This window comes from Kryptolebias marmoratus, linkage group LG17, assembly GCF_001649575.2.
Source record: "Kryptolebias marmoratus isolate JLee-2015 linkage group LG17, ASM164957v2, whole genome shotgun sequence".
Classification (NCBI taxonomy): domain Eukaryota; kingdom Metazoa; phylum Chordata; class Actinopteri; order Cyprinodontiformes; family Rivulidae; genus Kryptolebias; species Kryptolebias marmoratus.
In genome coordinates, this window is record NC_051446.1 from 16,082,196 (window position 1) to 16,108,062 (window position 25,867).

Below are 25,867 nucleotides of genomic sequence, written 5' to 3' on the forward strand. Positions count from 1 at the left end.
AAAACTTGTCTAATGTGCTGTATATCTGCATTCCTTTAATATGTGATGGAGCAAACAAAAAAAAAATGTGAAAAGGACTTATTTGTTGTTTGCTTTACAAAAATATGCCAAAATAGTATTGACAGATTTATTGAACAAACTTATTATTTGCACTATAGTCAAGTGTTTGACCTTAATTAGTATCACAGGCTATTTAAAGGGAACAAACAAACCAGATAGTGTTGTTGTGTCCAACACACTAAACATGTAGCAGAGAAAACAAAGACGTGAGCTGTCTGAGGAGCTCGGAAAGAAGATTATAGATTTTCATGTTAAAGACCATCCCCAAGCAGCTTCATGTTCCTCTAACCACAGCTGCCAATATTATTAAAAATTATAAGGTTCGTAGAACTGAAACCAGCCTTTCGCAAGAGAAAATACAACCCCAGGTTGATTTGACGCATAGTGTTGATGATAGAAAAAGAGCCAAGAAATGATCCAAAAGCACTGAAGCCAAACTTCAAGGTGAAGGTATGGTACTTTGTGACTGCACCATACAGCACATTGTGAATTGTATTTGGCTCCATGGAAGGATAGCCAGAAGGGCTCCAGTATTAACAGAAAAACACACACACACTAAAAAAGATGGGAAAAAAAAGCCAGACAGGAATTTACCTAATTTTATGTTGACAAGCCTTAAAGTTTCTGGGAGACATGTCTAGAACCAATGTGACAAAACTAAAGGTTTTAGGCCAGTCACTTCAACCGGGCGTATTTGATTATTGTGGAATGGTAAAATGTATCTGTATCTGCAGATGCACTGGCGGAGCTGAAACATTTATTTCCTTCCTTGTGACAAATCAAATTATAACCTTGAACTACCAAGAGTTGAAGTGTATTCCTCTAAGATTTCAGTTCTTGTTTCCGACATGGCAAAACTGTTATGTTTCCTTGAATATTCTGCACCTGTTTTGTGCATCAGTGTAACTTCCCCTTTCTTGTGTTAACAGGTGGTCATGGCTCCAGACACCAAACTTCCGTAAAACTTTTTCTGACTTGGGGAATCTTTGTCAAATGCACAAATCAGCTCCTTTTAACTCGACTGTTATTGTCCTGCTCTCTGCAGGCACAAATGTAACTGAGACGGGTGGAACTGCAGCTCCAAGCAAGAGGAGATATAAAGTGTCAACCTGAATGGCTGCTGCTGCTGCTGCTGCTGCTGCTGCACACATCCGCTCTGCTTTACATTCATTGTCAGGCTAGGGGGACTGGAGACGGGGCAGGTGCATGTGCAAAAGCAGCAAAATGAGATTAAACCTAAACTTAAAGCACATTCAGGTCTCAAAACAAAATAATTTACTGCAGCTATTTATTAAAAAAATAAGCCAGGTTGGAGGAGAATAAAGTGACATAGGGGGGAAAAGTTTCCCACAAACTCAAACCACGCGTAAAAAGTCTCATCATTTGGCCTGTCCGTGCGTAAAGTTTTGGGTAAATATTTACATTTTAGAAGCGACTGTACTCACCAGTCCAAGTAACACTGCTATTAAGACCAATTTCATCCTGTTTCTTCTCTGCATATTTCCAAAAGAGGAGGAGGGGGGGGTCAACAATCGAATGCAGGAGGATGCGGACCTCAGCAACTTCGAGGTGAAATAACCGCAGCTGTCATCGCTGCGTCTTTGCCGATCAGTTTTTAGTTTTGTTGTGAAGGGGGGGGGGGAAAGTGGTGAAAAAAATAACTCTCCACGTGACAACTCGCTGATAAGTCAGTCCTTTAACACTGGCTGTACAAACAGTCCGCTCTGTGGAAATAAACGTCGCGTATGAGACATTTGGGGGGGGGGTTAGGGGCTGTGCGCTCTTCTTGCGCCGGGCTCATTTGGCACAAGAAGCGCTCGATCTGCGGCTTCAGGAAAGGAGCCAATCCACGCCCACATAGCTCACACACACACTCTCTCACACACACAGCATGCAGTTTGTTCTATCTATAACAGCTCAAATTATGGTTCAGGATGTTGTTGATCCTGACAAGCCAACAACAACAACAACAACAAAAAATTACTGTCAGACCAATTAAATAATAAATCAGGTGTTCTGTTCTCAGCATTGTCTTAGTTTGTGATTTATGCAACTAATTAATACAAAACAATGTTTCAGCCCCTTTAAATGGACAATCTGGTCATTTTTGAAGTGTCCTGACAAATAGTTACCTGTAGTTAGTACCTTTATCAGCTGGGACATCAGTCATTTAAATCACAGAGTATGAACAAAAGAGCAAAAGTCATCCTCCAGGCTAGGCTAATGGGCATGTGTTATATCATTTTTAGGCTTATAAATCAAGTGGGAAAATGTCATACTGGTGTAAAAGAATACTACATTAGCACTGCACTTTTGCATGGTTGTTTGTTTAGTTTGTTCCTGTTTTCTGAGCATGAAAAATGATATAAAATGGGCCCTTGTTTGGCTAGACGTTAGCCTAAAGGAAGGCTTCTGCTATTTTTGTCATACTATTTGCTCTATGATTGATGTCATGGTTGAACAGGTAACCACTGGTAACTATTTCACAGAACATCACTTAAAAAATGACCAGACTGTCCCTTTAAGATAAAGCTTTAAAAAATAAAGAGTGATGCTTTAGATTCCTGTCCACGTCTTTGCCTGACTTGTTTGGTCAGAGCCTGAGGACATCAGCAGAGCTTCCCTGAGGACTGATGGCATGAATGCACCTTTTACCAGGAAACACGAGATCCACACGGGTACACATATCCTGATATCTGCAACGTCATGTGAACCGCCAGTAATGTGCCCAAATCCCTGTTATCCAACTTTATAAATGAACAAGTAAAACATTTTTCTATTACAACCCTTGTGACAAAATGTATGCCCATGTATAACTCATGGTACAACATTTTCACATCACTTCTCCTCATTAAAAGAGCTGCTATTTTTATGCTTAACGAGGGGGAAATTTTCTCCTGGTCAAAACTGACACCTGAAATGAAATATAGGCTGATCTGATCATGATGTTCAGCTTTGAGCGAGTCGCCTTCAGTATGTTGCACAAGCAGACAAGCCTGACAACTGTTTGCTATGTCTTCGCAAACTAAAAAACCCTGAAGCAGAATGCATAAAAGCCCTGTTGTATCTCTTTCTAACTTGATGGATTTCAATGTAGTTGCATCACCCGATATGCTTAAAAGCACCAAACAAGTTGGTGCACATATAACGTAATTAATGAGGTGATGATGTGCCCTGCTAGAGAGAGTTACTGAGGTCATTTTAAAAAAAAGTGGATCACAGTTTTATTTAGTTTTTGAACACGCTGGACTAATTCACTAAAAGATTTTGTGGGCTTTTGCGCCCACCAAGGTTAGTCGCTCACTGGCTCACTGTGATTTATGTCAGGGCCTCGGTACAGCAGAGGAGCAGAGAGAGAAGATGCTGCGCTGCCATTGGTGGATAAATAATGCATGAAGGCAATGACAGAAAGAGAGAGAACAAGACAAAGAGAACAAAATAAAAAAAAGAAAAAACACTCTAGTTATGTACAAAAATAGAAAAATCTAATATTCAGCTATTTACCCAATGTCCCTCCTTAAATCCTTCCCTGAATTGTTACTTTTTGTGACTGAAAGGACACAAACACTGCTTACACTAACATAACACCCTGGCTTCAGATGGTGTACACTGAGATGTGTAGTTTAAAGTTTTGTCAATCGTTTAGCTAAGTACATTATGAAAAGACAGAAAACTGTTCTCGTAGGGCATGATTATTAAAGGTAAAAACTAATAAACAAAAAAAAGCTTCATTGTGTGAATACTGATTCAGCATTCACATTATTCTTTTCCTGATTTTTTTATTTTTCCACATTTTTTTGCAAGTACTGTATTTCTGCGTACTCTCTGTTATTTTGGCAATTAATATATCAAAACATTTAGCTCATTTAGGACATGGGTGCTATGACTTGGGGTTTTTCTGACTTTTATACTTTTTAAAATATTTAACTTGATTTACAAATATTTTCCACACAGAAATTCATTGAGATCTCTTCAGTTCTTTCAGAAACACTGTTCTCTTTAAAATCTCTGATGGCATAGTCTCTCTGTTTTAGGCTTTCTATGCTACTTTTAGCTTTTAGTTAGCATTTAGCTAATTTGACTTTTAGCTAGTCTTTTTTTACTTTTAGCTAGCAATTTTCTATTTTCCGGTTATAGCTAGTGTTCTGCTTCTTTAAATTTTAACAACTCAGCCTAAGCTGCTTCAGATAATTTCAGCAAAGTCATTTAGAAAATTAAATTTCTCTCGTTACTATTAGTAACTAACTTGCGTCAGTTAAAGAAACCCAATCACGGTGTGCACCCTCTAGCTCTGACCATCTGTTCCCAAAGATTTAACAGAAGATGGGTGGTCCATGAGACGTTCACTGTCCCATCTAAGGTTTCAGGAGAAGGATTCTGTTCCAAGTGGCAGAAAAGTGGGCTTTTTAAACCTTATTTATGAAGTCTAAAGATTGAAAGTCCACTGCACTTCATGGGGCCCACAAAGCAGAACCTTTCAAGGTTTAGTGGTCGGATCTTAAATCTAAGATAATGGTTGCTGTTAGGGCAATGTTAAGTCTAAGATTAGGGAATAAATTGTTAGACTAAAAGTCTACTTAATAATTTATGTCAGTAGGAATTCCCTGTAAAGATTATAAAACGGGGCTGTTTATTTGTGCATTTTCCAGTCTGGTCAGATTTAGCCCATGTCATCTGTTTACGCCTTTTCAAAGTATATCAAAACCCCTCAAGACACATGTGTATTTGTCCTCGTGAGTAGTTTTTTTTCCTCCTTCTCCTGAGAACAGAAGCCCACCTGTCACTCCTGCATCAGCAACAACGAAGAAGCATAAACAACTCTGGCAATGCGATCCACAGTTTTCATGCAAGCTCTCCCTCTAATGCACTGTAATAGCTGCAGAGGCATCATATGACGAGCCAAGGAAGCCCTCGAATTACTCAGAGAGCACTCACACCAATAACTGGAATGAGAAGAGATATGTTGCGATTAGTGTGTCCCTGTTATGTTGTGTGTTTCTGTGTGAATTTGAAGAAAACAATCTCGCCGTCCTGTAAGGGTGTGAGCAGCTGCTGCAGATATTGCTCATTTCATTCTGAGTTTGCTGTTTAAATGGAATTATTAAACTTATGATAGAGTGAACCTCAGAGAGGCCATATGGCAACAAACCCAGCTCCCTCCCCTGGGATTTCCTCATCTTCGCTGTATTGATCTAATCTGTCTCTCTCCCCCCCCCCCCTCCTTTTTTTGTTTTACTGCGCATCCTCCCTTCATCCTCTGTAAGATGTCACAGCATACAAAAAATGGTATTAATAACTTAATCTTTAAGCATTCTGCACAAAAAAAAATCATCAAGTGAGCATTCGATTCAGACAAAATCTGACAAAATAAAGCTTTTTTGTAATGTACAACAATGATTTTGGAGAGGAAAATTCTGTTTACTTGATTTATTTTGTCAATGCATGTGTGGGTTTTATTAAATTGTGTTCATCATCAAACCTTATCCACTGTGCTGCACTTGAATATGATCCTTTATAATTATTTTGATACTTTTATGATACTACTTTGTATGTCTTGTCATAATTAAATACAAATAATAGTGTTCTCTGTGTTAATCAGTAGGTGATTTTTGGTATTTTTTTATGTCTCTATTGCACATTTAAGTAGTCAGCTGTTAAATGACACCAGAAACTTAGATCACAAACCACCTTTTTGAAAATCTATCCACAAATACTAATATAACAAATAATAATAAACTGAAGCTTTATTGGATGACATTACAAATATGCAGACATGTACGGAATAATTTGGAAAGTTGGTCTAACACAAGACAAATGTGTTGTTTGTAGTTATTACCATCATTTCAGTTCCTTTAGGTCAATGTATTCTAAAGGTTTTCTAAATTCTGAAATAGGTTCTAGCTTTGTAGTCCTCCAAAGTCCATAAAAGCTTGACTTTTATTATGTTTTATACCAAAGTATAAAAAAGTTTTTGCACCTGTGCGTATGGTATTCTGCCTATGTGCAAACTTGATTATTTCTGTTTGTTTAATTATCCCAGGAAGACAGCATTTTTTTTTCTGAATGGACTTTTTTTTTAGGGCTGGGATCGTTAGAGTCCAGTTGGTCATTGTATTGATCAGAGTTTGGCAGGAACAGTTGTTTCTGAAACACTGGGTTAAAAACAAGCCTCAGGGTGCTGACAGTCAACACAACCCATAATGCAAAAGAGACATGTGTTCACTGTCACAATACTAACCTGCTGAAGTCAAAACACTGAAGTCACAAGAACAGTATTGTTTATGTTGTTGCATAAATATAAGATATAATTCAAAGAACTTAAAATCTAATACGTTATAAAGATTGTAAAACAATGTCCATAGTTCAAAAAAATAAAGTTTTATTGTTGAACTATGTAGAAAGTATTTTGTATCTTCATAAAACTGCTTTTCAGAGGCAGTCACTGAAGCATGCATGACCAGGGTTATTCATAAATGTTGACCTTGTTATTAAAGCAGTAGTTTCAATATTTTGAACTGGAGATTTAAGGAAAACAGTTAGCATCTTACCTGTTGTAGAAAGCTTTTTGAATGAGTTCACTTGGAGAAGCAGAGTTTTGTTCTGACCAGAATGATAAGAGAATGGCTAGCCCAAGACCAAAGTGACTGAAAACAGTGTACATCTGAAATTTGTAACGAACAATGACCCATTACTGCAAAACAGAACTTCTTTAGTGTGACATAGCAGAGAAATTATCTCATGCAAATAGGATGCAATATAATAACAAAAAGAAATTTAGTGCTTCAAGCAAATGCACATTTATACATTGCCCTGCTTCTTCAACAGAAAGATTTTATAGCTGAGTACACTTAACACATAATAAGTGTTTCACATTGGACATTATCAGTAATGGACCACAGACCTTCACACTCTTTAATGCAAACAACTGTATGTCTATGTAAAAAAAAATATGTAATGCAACATTGACAGCAGTTTAAGTGCAAAAAAGATAATGTTTGCATGAACCCACTTGTAAAAAATAGACTTGATTAAGAACAATGGTCCACTTTGGTCTTTGCCCATTAGCTGTGAGCTCACATGTCTGGTCAGAACTAATCTTAATTTTTCCAAACTGAGGTTGTTCAGCACCATCTACTGCAAGTAAGATACTTACTTCTTTAAAAAACAAAATTACTCTTTCAAAGAAGCCTGACAGCCATGAAGCGCATATCTAGATCAGACGAGTGTAGACTTAGTGCTTGGATTCAGACTCGCTCTTCAATGTGTTTGCAGAGGAGAAACAGTTTTAAGTGGCTCTAGTTGGTAACTTCAGTGCTAAAAAAAGCTGACCTGCAGTGTCAACAGGTTAAAGGTGTGTAATAAAGCTAAAAACTGACCCTGCCAACAATGTCATTCAACACATTCATTTAAAACACCCATGCATCATTTTTAGAGAGGAAGCAAAGCTGCTGAAAACCTTTGTTTGTCCACACGTTTGTGTCACACTGCTGTCATTAAGGAGGCTAAAATCTGCTAATTTAATACATTTGCAAAGGCATTAAATTAATCATGCCAAGGGCCCTATCCTTGTACCGCTATCAACCAACCTTGACTACTCTCTTTCTGCAGGTGGTGGGCCAACATGGAGGTGACTTCCTGTTTTGAGCTTGGTCCAGCCAAACCCCAGAAACTAAGACTTGACCACCAGGTAAGTTCCCCTCCCAAGCCTGCCTCCTGGAGGGAATTCCTGTTTTTGTTTTTAAATCTGGGTGCAGTAACCTGTTTTCTGTGGTCTTCCTTCATCAATATCTCAGAATTGCTCTTTGTCTGACCTCACCCCTGAGGCAGTTTGTCCTGGGAGATCCTACCAGGGGCTTACACCCCAAACAATTTAGGCCACAGAATCATGGGGGTACTCAACCCTCCACCACGTAAAAGTAACAGTTCTACAGAGAGTAAAAATGGAATCTTTCTAGTGGGTTGGTGGTGCCTCAAGAGGAAGAGTTTAAGTATTTGGGTATTTGGTGGGATTACATATCTTCTCTGGCCTGGAACACCTTGAGATCCGCCAGGAGGAGCCGGAGAGTGACTCTGGGGAGGTGGGTGCCTGGGTTTCCCTCCTGCTGCCTCCACAACCTGACCACTAATTAGTAGATGAGAATAAATAGTTGAGTGGATCTTTATTTTGCTCAAAAACTGAGAAAAGGCAGCTTGAAGATTAATTATTTGTAAATGTTCCTAAATCTCATAGATTTCGCCACAGTCACGTTCTATGATGCTGGATGTCTACAACAATGCTGCCCCCTGCTGCCCAACAAAGACAACAAATGCTGTTAGAAGGAATCTTCCTTCTATTTTAAATAACTACTTAAACGTAGAAAGCAATGAATTCTCCATCAGAGGTGAATGAATATTGTTTCATTATTAAATGCATCACTGTGGCATGAATAATTTATTTAAAAACTCACAAGAGTTGTGACAAAATACTGGAAGCAAAAAATTCTCAAAGCTAAAGCCAATAAAATAATAACTTCAAAAACTGTAATAGCACAAAAGGTGAAATTAATGAGAATAATAGAGCACTATAGAAAGTAGTAAAACTCTATTTAAAAAAAACTGTGGATAAAATCAACTTGTCAAACTCTAATTGAGTTAAAAGCAAATAAGAGGAAGTGTGTCTCTACAAATACATTAATAGGATTTGTTTTTATTGAATGGTAAACACTTTTTGGATAAAACTGAAAGTCAAAAAGTATTTCCACTCTTCTTTTTACCTTTAAAGTAGGCGACGTTTCCTGGACGCTATAAAATAAATTGCAAGCCACTGACAAAAAGAGAAGAACAAAGCAACACTAAAACCAGTCCCAGTGCCTCATCTGTCTAATGTGCACATTTATGTGCTTTAAAATAAATTGATGTTTTTTTTTATCATTGCAACAAAGCTTAAACTAGACTGATTCCCTTCACTTCTGCAAACTTTCTACTTGCTTCCTCCTCTGCCCACCTGTCTGTACCTGATTAGAATAGTCTTCAAACATTTGTGACAGAAATAGATCTCAGGGCTCTTTAAGTCCAACGGAGCTTGACAACAAGAAGGACCTTCATGTTGTGCCAAGAGCCTCCGTTTTTGTTGTGATACCATTTGCCATCAATAGCTGCCGGGCCCAAAGAAATGTCTCCAGCAAAACAGAAACAAAAACTTTCTTTCAGATGGGTTTGGTTGTTTTTCTTCACACAGCCTCTTCTTATTGACTGCAATTGTACAAAACAAGATGTTTTTCACTTCTGTCTCCAGGGTTTTATTAATTACTGCAAAATCTCAAAGGACAAAGTGGACTGCTTGATTTAAAGCCATTTTTAAATGTAAAATATGTTTTTAAAATTATAAAAAAACTAGCTGATGGAGTCTTTGGAATTGTGAAAATAATAAAACTGAAAGAATACAGAACATAAATTACTTACCTACTTAGTGTACTGTTAGTCTGTGGATCAAACAACATTTTCTCATTGGGTGTGCTTCGAATTCAAATTCATATATTGTGACTTTGCAAAGATAGTGAATAAAAACTGAGTATATTATGTTATTTTCCTGTAAAACAACATCAAAAGTCTAGTATTTAAATAAAAAAGATTTTTGGTATTATTGGTTTTATTGTTTCAGAAAAATTAAGACCTGATGGTTGAAAGTGCAACCCCAAAATAACTTTGCACACAGGTACTTCAGATCTCTGTCACTGAACCTTTGTGTCGACTGACCCTGAAAAGTGAATCAATCACCAAAGAAAGCCGTTTTTGTCATTCCAGACTTTAATCCATCTGTCATTTTCTGCACTCCAGGAAGGGGAAATTCGGATCGTTAAGAATAATAAGAGGTAATCTTGCTGAAAGAGTGTTTTTGACACGTTTCAAAGACAAAAATGAAAAACAGGTTAATTGTTTGTATGTCCTGCTTAATTGACTCCTGTTGTCTTCATCAACAATCTCCATAAGGGCTGAAGGCAAAACATGTTGTCTGCTCCGTATTCATTAGAGTCAAGGAGAAACTCACAAATCACCCATCTGTGAGCATCTACCTGGGGCCCCAGGGCCGGACAGGACGGGGCGTTTAGAGAGGGGTCATCTTCAGTGGGATAACCTCTCTCTGGAGCCAAATGCTTGTGACTGACAGCATCCCTGCGGCCTTGAACATCAATAATCTTTCTATCTAGCTGAAGAGGGTGGGAGATGGGGGTTCAGTGGTGTTTGTGGCCTCTTGGCCCCTATAAACACTGTCCTGAGGTTAACACAGACCAGCATGCTACACAACTCCTCAGCCCGCAGTTTCACCACTCATTAGATACTGCTGGTGTTCTCTACCAACACTTCATGCACGCAGCCAGCTTAAACTCTTGGACATGGCCCAAACTGGACAAAAGCTGTCATCCTAGACACAGTCAATGAAATTTGTGAGGGCCAAACCATCACTTCTGAAACGCCTTGCTCTTCTTCACGCTGAACTTAGTTCTCGGTGACGATGGCTGTAGGTTTGAGGTTGTTATCTTGCTGCAGAACAACTTTCGGGTCCAATCAGATGCTTTCATGTTTGTATTGCAGGGTGGATACACATCTGTTTGTATTTCTAATAATTAAGAACCAATAATTTTGACAAAATCGTCAATTGCAGAAAAATTATTCCTCAAACTTGGAGGAAATCTTCACTGCTTTTCTGCAGACTCTTATTATTGCATCAGTTTTCTGCACTTCGGCAAACAAACTACAAATTGTTGCCTTTTTTCATGTTTTCATGCAAAGGTAAATCACTTGGCCTTGTTTCCATGTCGGGGGTTTGGTTTTTGTCCTAAATTCTGCTCAGAGCTCTGTGAACAGCGGATGTGTGACCAGTGTCATCAAATGTCCACATTCTCACATTGATGGCAGAGTCTTCTTTCAATTTTAAAGTTTCTAGAGTTATATCTTGCCATAAGCATGTTTTTGAGACAAGTTGGAGAGCCCGCAACAAAATCAAGAAATTTTTGAGATGACTTTGAGACGCTTGAAGGGACTCTGATGCTATTTTAAGAGAAAGTGTGCTGCAGATGTTTTTAACATGTTCAGAGTTCAACAAACAGAACATTGAGTCTCTGAGACTCAAGCAAGGAAAATGAGAACTCCTGCAAACATCGCGAGACCTGCTGGAGACTCTTTAGTGAACGCCTTTCACCAACTAATCACCTGCAGTCACAGACCAGTTAGTCAAACTGGTTAATCATAATCTTGTTAATCATGTTAATCTATACCAAATACCTGAATTTCGACAAGTCTCCATAAAAGAATTGATGCTGGGTTTTTTTGTTTTGATTTTATTATTTATTTTTTTTTAATTTTCAGATTGAAGGTAATCATTGCAATTAAATTAAAATTAAATTAAAAAAAAAAAAAAACAATTGGAAGCCGAGTCTGGGAATGACTGCCACCTACCATATGTGTTTGTTTAACTACAGAAACAGCCAAAGTGGCTGAAAACAGCTCAAGAATGGTGACGTCTATGGAAGAGCCAATTTTATTGTGCTGGTGTGTATTTACCCTAAGGTTTGTTGAGTAAAGTGTGCAGCTAAGCTTCCAGTGGATTGAGTTGAATGCTTTGTTTACACTGACCCACATTTCAGAATTGCATATCAATATATCTGGAAAACTACCACAGAAAACTCTTTCAAACTGCACCATTTAGTATAGTTTTATGTTTAGCTTCATAGATTGCAATGAGTACATTGAAAAGAAAGAAAGCTATTCAGATCTTTCTTCAGATTGTGTGTTTTTGTAATTGTTATTGTAATTGTGGAAGCCATTTAGCTGTAGAACATAGCAGCATATCATTCATTCTTTACGAATAGTCAATGAATATTAAAGTTAAACAGAAGACTTTTCTTGACTGTGGTATAAAAAGTGACAGAACGTGCCCTTTTCTAATAATTATTACAGTAACCATCAAACTGAATGTTGGTTTTGTCAGAGATTTGACCAGATTTATCACAGATTGTGTACAATTATACACGAATGGGTGCACATGTGATACGTGAACCCATTCCTTCAGGTGTCTGTGTTGCATAATAAACAACAGATGAGTCTGCAGATATCAAGTCTGTGTGCGGATTTAGTAAAACGTTGGAAAAGGGTGATCACCCACACAGCTCTGTCACCTCGCTTAGAAAACTTAGAACTTATATTTTTGAAAACATTCTTATTTTACAGCATTTTTCATACCTGCTTAAACATTTGCACAACACTGAATATAAACTTAAAACTGAGGGAAATATTGATATCTGCAGACCATGCAATGTGCAATTATATAAAATCTGGGCTTAATCTGGTCACATTTTTCACAAAATTAACACTCATCCTTTGTGGACTGTTTGTAAGGATGTATGCTGTGCTGCTTTGTGTTACATCTAACTGACATTTCTGCTGATTCATCAACAGGAGACACCGTACAGGATTTAGGACACAGTGGCCACTGACCTGATAGTCTGAAGTGTCAAAGAGTTGCAAAACAACCCAAAAACACACAATTTGAGGAAACGTCTTTATTTAAAATAACTGATGATATTCTGTGAAGCATACTTTCACTTGCGAACCACTTACAAAGAAACAAACAGCAATAAAAGTTTAAAATATCTGTTTATATCATACAGAAAACTTGTGTGTGCAAAGTACTTATCTTTTAGTTAAAAATTGTCAGCAACTGCCAATATTACTTTGACTCTTATTACTGCCAAAATTAATAGGAGGAGAAGCAATAAGAAGGTATTTATGTTTTTTGTTTTGCAAGTTATAATACGGGGTTAAAGTACACCCTATTTTTAAATTTTATTTTATTGCATATAAATGCTAAAATATAAAAGTGTAAAAAAACCACTCTCCTGAAGAGGCAAGAACCTATATATAAATTAAAACATATTAACAATAATTTATTTATGGGGAAACCCAAATTCAATAATAAAAATTAAAACAAATTAAATGAAATAAATACATTTTTAAAATGCATTAAAAAAGTATCAGTATTTGGATTTTAGTTCACAATCCAAGCAGAAAGCTGATCCAAACAGGACTCTTAGAAATCCTTTCATACCTCAAGTAGTAATAAATGATCCTCAATGGAAATATCGACAACAAAATAAAAATAAAAATGTAAACTGTCATCAAAAATCAACTCTTCTCAGCTAACTTTAAAATGAAACATCTTGTACTTTTACCTTCCCAAAAGGCTCTGATGTTTACAGTAAATTCTTGTAAATGACAGAGTTCTTTCGAAGTGTTTTCACATTAGTGCGTTGCGGTTTACAGTATCACTCTGTGAGTTGATACAACTGAGAAAAATGTTGTTTTTTAATTATAAATTAAATAAAAAGTGCATCTGTGGACGGCATCACCAGATCATTGTACTACAGAAATACGTCTTTGTGCATCATGGATTCTAAAAACTGATAAAAAAAAACAGAAGTGAGGCTGTATATTACATCTAAAACTGATTGTTTGAATTCAGGATTTAAAACACAAATTATCTTGCTTCTAGTAAAGTTTTCCTCACGTGTTTCTTGTTTAACCACTTAATGTTTCACCTTGAATCTCTAGTAGAACACATATCACTTCCACTTCAAATATAAGGTTTTTGCAACCTTCTATTCTTCCAAAATGTATTTCGGGGGATCTTTTATATCTCATTTTGAGTCAATGAATCTGCACAGGATGTCGAGTCAGATTAAGACACGTTCCTCCTCAGTGAAGGTTAGCACACAGGTCCGGCAGTGTAAACCAAGACTCTGTTGTCCACTAAACACAGACAAAAAAATGTGATAAGATGCTGGTTGCATAATGACACAGTGTGACTGCTTTACTGGCATGCCAAGACTCTGTATTGACCATCAATATTATGGGTTAGTACACTGCATAACACATTGCTCTGTAGGAGTGTGCCACAGGGGAATTAAAGTGCACATGTTCAAGTTTGTGTCCGTGCATACATGTAGTGGTCCCACCCATCAAAACACAACATGCATTCACGCGGTGCACGCCGACGGAGGTTTAAAGAGGTCGTGTTTATAAAGTCACACTTTTTTTGCCTTTCTGGACAGTCGCCTGTCAGCTCGGTGACAGCCTGCAGCAGGTAAGCATCCCTTTTTCTGCTGTAGTTGTGAAGAGTATTTGCAATGTAATGCAAGTAACTTTCTAGATTGAAAGAAACCCAACTTCTTGGAGTTTGTGCATTTTTTCCATTCTATTCTATTCTATTATATTATATTATATTCATTTCCCTGTACAGTAAAAAAAAAAATTCCTGCCTTATTTTTTCATGTTTTCAATTGTGTGCACAGATATTTGTGTGTTATGTGGTTTATGTGGGATGAATTTACTTTTTTTTTTTTTACTGCCAAACTAATTCAGCGAAGTTCCATTAGATCTCATTAATTTTTAAAGCATTTTGAAGGAACCTGTAAAGATATATTTGTGGAGATGTTCCTAAGATCTTAACACTATGAGAGAATGTCTGTTGTTGCCTCGAGGATGTCCAAAATAGTGCCTAATGATTCACAGAAATAAACACAAATGTACAAAAATCCCATTTTGACACGTCTCCTTCAGCCTTACATTGACCCCAAACCCATTTTTTTCATCCTAAAATGTAACACACATCACTTTGTAAGATTAAAAGAAAAGAAAAGTAAAGTTAATGGTAAAATACAGTAGCTGTGGTTGACAGAATTTAACTGTAATCTGATTATAAAAATGTGGGGTCGTTTATAAGTGTTACCTAAATTATTGGCACCATTTGTCAAGTTCTCACTTTACACCAACATTTGAACTTCAAACTCAGTCATTTATTTAGGAGTTATTAATTTTCTCTAGCAAGATTTTGATCCTTAAAAAAGGGCAGAGCCTTTCTCATTTTGACTGTATGAATTGTCTTTGTCATATTTATGTTTAACTAGAGCACTCATCCCTGTTTTTCAATATAATGCATGCTAGCTATTGCTTACACTACTTAACATACCATTTCCTAATTTAACCCTCAAACTTTTTTTTTAAACTTGTAGGATCAGATACTTTTATCCCCACAGCACACACACACACATTTGCACATTCCTTGTTAGCATCTTGCCAGCTTGATCTAAATCTTCTACTCTGAACAACTGTGTTTAGGAAATAAATCTTTTTGGTTGTAACATACAACTTTAGGTTTGATCTTAGACAAAAACAAAATGTGTGAAAACACCACAGAGATTGGAAAAAAATTCAATAAAGTTACCTAAAGCGTGACAAAATCCATCCAAACACACTAAATGTAATCAGTTTTTTTATGTTTATAAAGGAATTTAGCATGAAAAGTGCCTATTTTAAATTAAAGTTTATCAACAGGGTATACTAAAAGGTTATCAAAGGTGTTTCTGTAAAACACTATCAGAATTTAAAATTATTTATAATGATGAAAAAACAGTGATAAAAAGCTGGATGTGGTGTGGGGGGGTTGGGGATTTTTGCATTATTATGGTTTTAATTGAGTCTATTTTGTCTATCAGCTGACTGGAAGACAAACACCAGCGCCAGCAGATACAGAGTGCCAGGTAAGGAGCCTGAACACACACACACACTCTGTGTATTGACAGTCCAAACAGGTCCAGGGAGCGTGTTTAAGAGCTGTCATTCATACTGACGACGGAAACTTGTAGTGAACCAAACCTCGGAGCCAGCTTGTTGCTGACAGCCAGCATGTTTACTTCAGACACAAAGTGTCACCTTCCAAAATCTTCATGATCCATGTCCACTTTGGTGAAGAAAATGACTGAAAAGTCTCCTGGCTGCCGCAGAGGAAACCAACACCCATAATATCATGTGTGTTTCTGCACTGTGGTGAAGCATGAAGGTGAATCCGTCTGATCCTGTTGTCTGCGCCGTAATCCTTAGTGCATGAATTCAAGTCCACTGATCCAAGAAAGTAAATCCAGTTGCCTTCTGATCAAGCATCAGGGTCCATTCCTGTCTTAAAGAAAAAAAATATTTCATGGAAAACATCATTTTATTATGCCATCATTCGATCAGGTCGGATAATGAGCTTTATAGCAGAGCCATTTACAAGTGTCTCCATAAATCCTTTGGCCCTGTCTCGACTAAACCTGGATAAGGACCAAGCTTTTTAGAAGCCTCTTGTTGTTTCTGTGGTAGTAGGTGTGCTTTGGTTTGTTGTCTTGCAGAATAACAAAATTATGCTAAAGATTTTCACTCGCGATTATTCTGTAATCCTGAGCAGTCTCCCAGCACATTCTCCCAGGATGATGCTGCCATCCCCGTGTTTGGCTTTAGAAGGTATAATATTGGCCCCAGTGCCTGATTTCCTTAAGACATTAAAAATTCAGCTCAAATTTTATTAGAGTGTCTTTTACAAACTCCTTGTCTGACCAACACCCATTGAGTTACAATCAGTTCAGCTGGACAGCCAAATCTATGAAAGACTGACAACTTCAAAGCTTTCCTACTTAAAAACGTTGAAGGCTGCTGTGCTTTGGGGCATTTTAACAACAGAAACTGTCTTCCTTTGTACCTTGACATAAACCTGTTTCACTGGTCTATGGACAGTTTTCCTAACTCCATGATTTGGTTGCACCACCTCCTCAGTGGGATGTTCGCAAATTCTCTTGCAACTGCATTCACATGTAGACTAAATTTACTTTCAAAGACAGGCAATAGACATCTCAGAATTTAATGCTGTTGACATATTGTGGCTCCTAATACTCAACAAGTCTGGTCTAAATGACTTTCCAGGCTCTAGAAGGTCCATCAGTTCACAATATGACCATGAACCTCTGCTCCTTTGCCGTCAAAAGCAGTTGCTATCAAAAGCAACTCAGAGCTGTGATTACAAAGATCTGTTGATGGTGGTGTAAACTTCCCAACACATCAGCTACAACCCAACTACAAACTTTTTACCCCCTTTTTTATGAACTTTTTAGTCTTTTGTGGTCTGATACATTGTTAAAGTGGCTCAAACAAATGTGGGTACACCCAAAAACCTAGATCTTTTTTCAACTTTTCCCATCTTCTCAAACTCAGGACACAGGTCGATCCAGTGACGTAGATGAAGTGACCAGAGAAACCACAGCTGTATGCCACATGCTTAAGCTCTGCTTGTAGGCGGCGCAGCTTTAATTCGTCCACCAGTTCAGAGCAACTCTTCATTCAGCTCGTCTCACAATCGCAACATGCCCTAACCTCTGCACATGTCTGCTCCTTCGCAGGTGTGTGAAGCAGAAAGAGCTAATGAAGGACCAGGAGCAGCCGGCGTACTGGCAGGAGATGGGCCGATGGGCAGGCTACGAGGAGAGCTTCGACCCACAGGCCGGGGTGTGGGCATCCTCACAGATCTCCTACCTCACATTCAGGAGCCTCATCCAGCTGCGCCGCACCATGAACACTGGTCAGTGATAACAATTTGAGTCAGTAAAATATTTTTTGTGTTAAATAGCAATTTAGGGATTTTACTTAAAGTGGCATTTTATAGCAAATAACCTACAAAAAGCCTCTATAAGGAAGGATAAGTGTTCACTTTCAGTACTTTCATCATCAGCAGTTGTTGGTAAATAGGGTCTTTATGTTTCTTTTTTACATAAATCTAATTTATATGCTTTTGTGCTCACATCAAATGCAAAAATGTCCAAGTCTTTTCTTGTTATGATCCTTTCTGACCATTTTCCAACAATTTCTCTCTCAAGTTGTAACCATTTTCGACTGTGAGGAGAAGACTCTCTCTGACATCGCTGAGAAGATGGTCGCTGAGATGGTTAATAAGAAGGAGATCAGGTCTGGAGACCGGGAAGGTGTGCTGAAATCTCTGGTCCAAAACCGCAGGTATCCTTTCAGACATCAGCCAACAGTGACTCAAAAACAGGGACCTATAGTTAAGCATTTAGTTGAGGCAATTAACTGACTTGGAGAAAGTTGCTGTTCTGGAGACCAAACCTGTGATTATATGAAACTACCTCCAACCACCTAACGACCTTACCTGTATGGAAACCACTGTGTTCAGGAGTTACCTTGTCTTTCACTTTAAACACAGTTTTAACATCCAACATAAATAAATTACTAAATAAACTTTTATAGTTTAAGAAAATTACTAGGTTTGTTTTTCAACTGTCATTTTTTTATCTGCAGGCAGAATTTAACCTCAAATAACACCATATATATATATATATATATATATATATATATATATATATATATATATGTACATTAAGTTAGTTAAATTATCCCTTGTTAGAAAAATGAAGACTAACAATTGGACATGGTCTTGTTCTGTGATGCTTTATTCCTTTATTGGACTTAAATATTCAAAAATCTAAGTCACACCAAGAACTTTTTTATATCAGTAAGTAAATAAATAGGGAGTCAGCTTTGGGGTATCTAAGAATTGCTGCGGTTTATTCATTTATTCATTCATTTATTCATTCATTTATTTATTCATTTATTTATTAAAGCTCACTACAGGTAAAACAATAACCTAAAACTCGGGAAACATGTCAGTGAAATGAGTCGCTTCTGTCTGCAGTGAATCATCAGATCCAGAAAGCCAGAAACTGACTGATGGCGTGGACCTGCACAAGTTTTCAGTCAAAGAAAGAGTATGTTTATTCACTGATACAGTTGTCTTAAATTTGAGAGCAAATCACAGCTTTTTTAAAAATATGGAGAGTTTCTCATCTGCACATTTTCTTGTTCTTTCAGATGGATGAAAGCGATCACGTCGAGGCCTCAATGGTGCTCGTAGGTAAGCCAATAACTCTTTCATTTTTTTGAAAGAAACTCTCCAAACTGTACTGTCTATTTATGTCTGGGCACCTGCTTTTTATGCTCATTCATATTTTAATTTAAATTGCTCTGTTTTGACCAGGAGCCTTGGACTTTCTGGAGAAACCCACAATTGCTTTTGTGCGTCTGAAGGAAGCGGCGACGCTCGACTCAGCCCTGGAGGCCCCGGAGCCTGTTCGCTTTGTTTTGGTTCTGATTGGCCCCAGCAAGACTGACATGGACTACCACGAGATGGGCCGAGCTATGGCTGCTCTGATGGCTGATAAAGTGAGTGGGATCGAACTTTTGACAAGTGAAATCATCAAATATTGATACGATGACATTGAAGAGAATGAGCTGCACAGTCTTCTGGGTAAAATAAATGTTTCTTCCAAATTAAACAAACAATATACCAACATAAACTACTTTAAACATATATGGATTAAAGTCACAGACTTGTGAGGGTTTATTTTCTTACATTACTTTTTATAAAAACAATAGTCACCTCCTGATGATAGACGATGGACTATTTATTAGTTTTATTTCAGGTTTACTTCATGATCTAATCATTTCACTACTTTACCCACTCTTATTACAATTTGACACACTGTTTTACCATAGATGACCTGAAGCTTGGTTTAAATCATCCTAAATGTAATTTCTAAAACATTTATTAACAGCAAAAAGTAATAATTAATGTACAAGGGGGTTTATTGCAACATATAGTCCTTTATTAGCACATATAGTTTTATTTGGCCAAATAATTTTATGGCTTCACTTTTAAGGAAAGTTACATGTGCTCCATTTATTTATATGTCACACAATTTGATGAGAAACATCCTAATTGGTTTCACTCACTTCGAACCTCCTGACTTATTCATTTGGGGTTTTCAAAGGTTTGGAAGCTCCCCCATGTTGGCAAAAAAAAGTCATACTGAATCACAAGACAAGGGCAGGAAGAAGGAACGCTCTTAAATGATTGGCCAATAAACAGAAAAATATAAGAAGCTATTAGGGAAAATAAATTCTAATTACTGAAAGATTTTGAGTCAAATTTCAAAATAAAATGACACATTTTTCGAATCTTTGTTTGTTTAAAACTGACTGACAGAAGAATAGTCACAGAAGAATTAAACTTTGCACTGACCTGATTTTAATATTTGCGTCCGTCTCCACTTTCTTCCTCCCAGGTGTTTAACCAGGCAGCATTAGAAGCAAAGAGCGCCAGAGAGCTGACCGATGCCTTGGTCAAATTCATCGACTGCAGCATCATCATCCCACCCACCGAAATCAAGAACGAAGCCATGCTGAGCTCCATCATCAACTTTCAGAAGAAACTCCTGAAGGACAGGCTGCAGTCGTCAGAGATCATGCCCCGCAGGAACTCCACAACACGTAGAGGTGAGGGCGATCACAACTCAATGCTGGACTTTTATTTTCTCACTTGGTAAAATAAACTAATCTTAAATTGAATTTTCTTCTCCAGTTTCTATTTCCAGCGGCTCTCCTGCTGAAGACCCCCTTGCTCGCACCGGTCGACTATTCGGGGGCATGATTCGAGATGTCAAGAGGCGCTACCAGTACTACAGGAGTGACCTCACAGACGCCCTGAACGCCCAGGCTCTCGCTGCCATCATCTTCATATACTTTGCTGCCTTGTCACCTGCCATCACTTTTGGGGGCCTGCTAGGTGTGTATGGGTTTCTTTTTTTTCTGCAGATATGGTGCCTATACTTTGCAGTAAACACTAAAATCTTTGTCTTTTCAGCTGATAAGGTGGACAACATGATGGGTGTACCGGAGCTCCTGATCTCCACCAGCATCCAGGGGATCATCTTCTGTTTCGTCGCTGCTCAGCCCATCCTGGTTATCGGTTTCTCTGGTCCTCTTTTAGTGTTTGAGGAGGCCTTCTTTGCAGTGAGTCACTGAGCTTTTCTCCTTAGCTGCTGTCTATTTAGTCACGATCGAAGTCAACTCATCTCCAGTTTCCTTCGTTCAGTTCTGCAAGTCCCAGGACATTGAATACATTGTGGGTCGGGTGTGGGTCGGGGTGTGGCTCGTCATCATCGTGGTGATCATCGTGGCCTTTGAAGGCAGCTTCCTGGTGCGCTACATCTCACGCTTCACCCAGGAGATCTTCTCCATCCTCATCTCCATCATCTTCATTTATGAAACTTTTGCCAAATTAGGAAGGGTAAAAAAAAAATCATTACATGTTTCAGAAACCTAATAAATGCACATAATTCTGTCATACAAAATCTGTATGAATATTTGTAACATATGATCATTTAAATTTTCTTCAGACCTTCAAGGCCCATCCACTGATCCTGAATTACGATCACCTGAATGCAACAATTGAAAATCCCTGGAATCCAAGGGTGGAAGAGGACTTCATCTACGACAACGCCACTGGCAACATAACCTTCGTTGTCAACACTATCAAACCGCCCTACCCCAATACGGCCCTGCTCTCCATGTGTCTAATGTTTGGCTGTTTCTTTATTGCTTTCTTCCTACGGCAGTTTAAAAATGGGACATTTCTTCCTGGAAAGGTGAGTCGACGTGAAGCCTGCAGACTGGTTTTGTCTTTTTGTCTTTTTGTTTTACATAAAGTTCCAATTAAATAAAAATTTTAATACCAATTCACAGAATTTGAAATAAATGGTTGACATTATTGGTTGTCATCAGGTCAGGCGCTTGCTTGGTGACTTTGGCGTGCCTATTGCCATTTTCCTCATGATTGTGGCGGACTACAACATTGAGGATACCTACACTCAGGTAAGTCTTCTTTCAGATCTTTCACTGGGTGTCATGAACAGAAAAGAAACATCTGATCTGACTGTACTGAGATTTGTTGGCTTTTTATTTGCAGAAACTGGTTGTTCCTAAAGGGCTGATGGTATCCAACCCAGCCAAAAGAGGCTGGCTCATCAACCCCTTTGGAGAGCACAAGTCTTTCCCCGTGTGGTTGATGTTTGCATCCTGCATCCCAGCCTTACTCGTCTTCATCCTCATCTTCCTGGAGTCTCAGATCACAACGTAAGTCATTATATCTCCTGTAACATAATTAACTAGATCCCAAACATCAAATAGTGTGACATTACCAGGCTTTGATTCCGCCCTTGTGTCTCTGAGCAGGCTGATCATCAGCAAACCCGAGAGGAAGATGGTGAAAGGTTCTGGGTTTCACTTTGATTTGCTGATTCTAGTTGGAATGGGGGGGCTCAGTGCCATATTTGGTATGCCGTGGCTCAGCGCTGCTACGGTCCGATCTGTCACCCACGCCAACGCTCTCACAGTCATGAGCAAAGGACCAAAACCTGTGATCGAGAGAGTGCTGGAGCAGAGGATCAGCGGCATTGTGGTAGCCTTGCTTGTTGGTGGGTGTTGTCTTTTCTTAATAAAATGCCTCAACTTTGCATCTAAAATAGATTAAATACTAAACTTTTCTTCTACAAAATAAATGCACACCTCCAGGTCTGTCAATTCTGATGGAGCCGATCTTGAAGCTGATTCCCATGTCAGCCTTGTTCGGGATCTTCCTCTACATGGGAGTCACGTCACTAAACGGCATCCAGCTGTGGGATCGTATGCTGCTGCTTCTCATTCCTAAGAAATATCACCCTGATGAGCCATATGCCACCAGAGTAAGAGTCCTGTCATTTTATTAGAAACCAAAGAACGAGTCACTGAAACCAACATGATGAAACAAATACATACAACCCTCTAATGGCACACTGGTCAAAATACAGGAAGCTTGTACTGAATCATCATATGAGGATATCTGATGACGTCTTCATAGTTCTTGATATTTATTTTTTACAATATTATAAAATATTATGCAATAATATTTAATATTTTATATATATATATATATATATATATATATATATATATATATATGTTTTTTATTATCATATTGTTAAAGCAAGCACAAAGGCAACATATCAATTCTGGAACTGAAATAATTAAATTTTTAAATGATGCTTCATACAAATTAAAGTGAGAGTTCAGATCTTTTGAAGCGAGGTTCTGTGGAAAGTTTATGAAGAGTTAATATCTTTCCTGTTGTAGATAGCTTCTTTAACAACCTCAGTTTGGAGAAATTAATTCTGACCAGAACAGTGAGCTAATGGCTAGTCTTAGCAGGGCTTGGACTGCTGCCATCTTAAAACAACTCCAGTCTCAGTGGTTTGTGTGAATTCTAATTTATACAGTAAATTCATGCTGTTTTGAGTTATACAATTATTTACATAGAATTTTATAATTACTTGCTAGCCTGGGGACACTTCCAGCAAAAACAAACAAACAAACAAAAAAAAAAACAACAAATGTCATAATATTTCTGCCAAGAATAATTGTGTAATGTAAAACTAATGGAGTTATAAAGATGTATGTTCACCTGAACTACCAAGACATTTTTGAGTTGGAGTTGATTTAAGACATTTATTTTTGGACTTAACCCTGCTGGAATTAGTTGTTAGCTAGTCAGGATTAAATGCAGCAATCTGAGGTCATTCAAAGAGCTATCTACAACAGGTAAGATAGTAAATGTTCATAACCTCTCACCGTGACCATCATTTATTTAAAATATTTCTGGCCTCATATTCAAAAAGTGCAAATATTTTCAAAAACACTATAAAATGTTTTAATAATTTTAAATGCATGCAGATTTTTTTTTAATATATGTTATTTTTAATCCCCATATTAGACCATCACTGCTTGCGCTGATTTATGCTCTGGAAATCACAAATATCGTGTATATTTGAAAAATATTTGTGTTTCTTGGCTACAGGTGAGCACAGGGCGGATGCACTTGTTTACAGCGATCCAGATGGTGTGTCTTGCACTCTTGTGGATTGTGAAATCCAGCCCCGTGTCCCTGGCGCTTCCCTTTGTTCTCATCCTCACCATCCCTCTGCGCATGTTGATGACCGGCCGTCTCTTCTCCGAGCTGGAGATGAAATGTGTAAGTGTCTCCTCATCCTTTCAGTGGGCTCATTTTGAAAGTGTTCCTGCTGCTTTTGTCTGATCGTCCTCGTTTGTCTGTTACGTTTCAGTTGGATGCTGACGATGCCAAAGTGACGTTTGAGGAGGAGCCTGGGCAGGACGTGTACTGTGAAAGTCAGATGCCTTTGTAGGCATCTTCCACAACAGCTAATGACAGTATATGTATTTTTTAATTTTATTTTATTAAAGCGTATATTTATTCTATTTTATCCTCACAAATGCCCAATTTCCCAGAGAGCAAAGTGGTTTTATATATTTATTTTTGTTTTATGAAAAATGCTAAATCCACCTGTTGGGAGTGAATATGGACAGCATTAACATCCTAAGATTATCAACCTAAAACATTTCTTTTTTTGCACGTCTAGAGAAGAATATTTTATGTTTTTTTTTTCTTTACAGAAGACATGTTATTTCAAAAAGCAAATGCTTTGCATATTTAAAGTAGGAAGAATGTATGTTCAAGTCAACACTTCAGACTAAGCTTGAGCATTAAAAAAATACAGTAGTTGCAATAAAATTTATTATTTCTTTTTTTTTTATCACATTGAATGTAATGTTATTTTCTAAAAAGTGCCTTTGAACGTCTTCTTGTTTTCAATCACCTGATATTCTGAATAAAGATTTATTGTTTATAAGCTGTCGGCTTTAATAAAGACGATCAAACGGGTTACAGTGGAGAGCAACAGGACATCTCTGCGTGCCAACATAAGGACAGAGAAGAACTGTTGTCTTTTTGTTATCTCTCTATGAATAAAAAGAATAAAGAACATAATAAATAAAATATACACTTCGATGCTGTTCAAATGTCATTCCTAGATCATTAATCAGACCATTTCAAAAGATTTTAAAGAAATTATACACAATATGCAATATGCATTTCTTGAAGGAATGCACACTAGCTTTCATGACAATTTTAATTCACAATGGCCACTTAAGCCACATTTTGTAGGAGGACTCTCAGCTACTACCACATAAACCTTTCCTCATTGTATGTAATTTTGAGTTTGCACCATTTTATTGTTGGCAAAGGTCAATTAGCTGTGGTGGCCATCTTGAATTGGTTTAACTCCAAATGTTGTAATCAGTTGTAAATGTACACCCAATGATTACTTTTTGGAAGTCTTATTAAAATGAGATAATTTGCTGTGTTGACTCTAACAGTTAATGTCATAGTTTGAAGCAAAGATGTGGCACAATAGATTGCACTCAGAGTATGTCCAGAAGGATGGCACTCAGCTACTAACATACCAAATTTTAGGTCAATATGTGTGAAATTGACTGAGTTATAGCTATTTTTAAATTGGCTAATGTTAATAATCTGTAGAGCGTGAATGGTTGTCGTGTTTGACTTTATGCAGCCCTGTGATAGAGGAAGCGGGTAAAGAAAATGGATGGATGGATGATAATTTCTGGCAGCCATCTTGAATAGAAGCGACTCTTAGTTTCATTCAAATGTGTACAGTGGTTCATGAGATATCTTGCTAACAGACACACCCTCACCCACACCCACACACCATCATGCACATTCACACAGACTCAGGCTTTATGTGTGTGTTTGCATGTGATCAGGAGTGATTTAAAATTTTTGCACAATTCGGAACTGTTTGCTGTATGATTTACATTACTGATATTGGTATGGTTACGATATATCTGCAAAGCCTTTTTTATTTTCTTTTTTGCAAGGAAACTAATGATGAGGCTGTTAGATAAATGCAATAAAAACAGAAAAAGTTTGAAGCAGAAAATAGCATGGCTACTAGTGGTACTAGAAAGGTTTGAACAAACTATTTAGATTTCAACATTTTATATATTTTCTTTAAATCTGTCAGGTTTTAATTTTGGTCAACTTAATTGGCCTATGGGGCGCCGTTTGTAAAGGAGCTTGTGCTAAAAATTCATGCCTAAATTTTGTCACATTTAGCTTCTGCTAAAAATTCATGCCTAAATTTTGTCACATTTAGCTTCAAACACTGTTTAAAAATGTAGTGTTGATTTTCTGATGTCACTT

At 37.6% G+C, this 25,867-nt stretch overlaps 2 protein-coding genes and 1 long non-coding RNA gene across 3 annotated transcripts in view; 2 read left to right on the top strand and 1 right to left on the bottom strand.

Moving 5' to 3' along the window:
• The window catches only part of ngfrb (nerve growth factor receptor b), a 32,102-nt gene extending 30,313 nt beyond the window's left edge, over window positions 1–1,789 (bottom strand). Inside the window, exon 1 of the mRNA XM_017438810.3 lies at window positions 1,506–1,789. Within this exon, the coding sequence (XP_017294299.1) occupies window positions 1,506–1,559 (54 nt within the window). The 5' untranslated portion in view covers window positions 1,560–1,789. The remainder of the gene's footprint in view (window positions 1–1,505) is intronic.
• LOC119617877 overlaps window positions 1–9,911 on the top strand; it is a 51,492-nt gene extending 41,581 nt beyond the window's left edge. The window contains exons 2-3 of the long non-coding RNA XR_005234322.1: window positions 7,669–7,747; window positions 9,844–9,911. This is a non-coding gene — a long non-coding RNA (uncharacterized LOC119617877). The remainder of the gene's footprint in view (window positions 1–7,668; window positions 7,748–9,843) is intronic.
• A 4,157-nt stretch (window positions 9,912–14,068) lies between these two features.
• Window positions 14,069–24,657, top strand: slc4a1b (solute carrier family 4 member 1b (Diego blood group)). Its single transcript, XM_017433737.3, has 18 exons — window positions 14,069–14,179; window positions 15,591–15,635; window positions 17,304–17,482; window positions 17,778–17,913; window positions 18,611–18,683; window positions 18,787–18,829; window positions 18,953–19,137; window positions 20,040–20,250; window positions 20,336–20,539; window positions 20,618–20,766; window positions 20,849–21,043; window positions 21,153–21,401; window positions 21,538–21,627; window positions 21,722–21,888; window positions 21,988–22,229; window positions 22,327–22,496; window positions 23,645–23,818; window positions 23,910–24,657. Exons 3-18 carry the CDS (start codon window positions 17,326–17,328, stop codon window positions 23,988–23,990), a joined length of 2,526 nt encoding a protein of 841 aa, XP_017289226.1. The 5' UTR covers window positions 14,069–14,179; window positions 15,591–15,635; window positions 17,304–17,325; the 3' UTR covers window positions 23,991–24,657.
• The last annotated feature ends 1,210 nt before the right edge of the window (window positions 24,658–25,867 follow it).

Coding starts and splice junctions, on each gene's coding strand:
- slc4a1b (XM_017433737.3), top strand. CDS start 17,326: ATGAAGGACCAGGAGCAGCCGGCGTACTGGCAGGAGATGGGCCGATGG. Junction 20,251..20,335: donor GAACTCCACAACACGTAGAG/GTGAGGGCGATC, acceptor TTTCTTCTCCAG/TTTCTATTTCCAGCGGCTCT. Junction 20,540..20,617: donor CACTTTTGGGGGCCTGCTAG/GTGTGTATGGGT, acceptor TTGTCTTTTCAG/CTGATAAGGTGGACAACATG.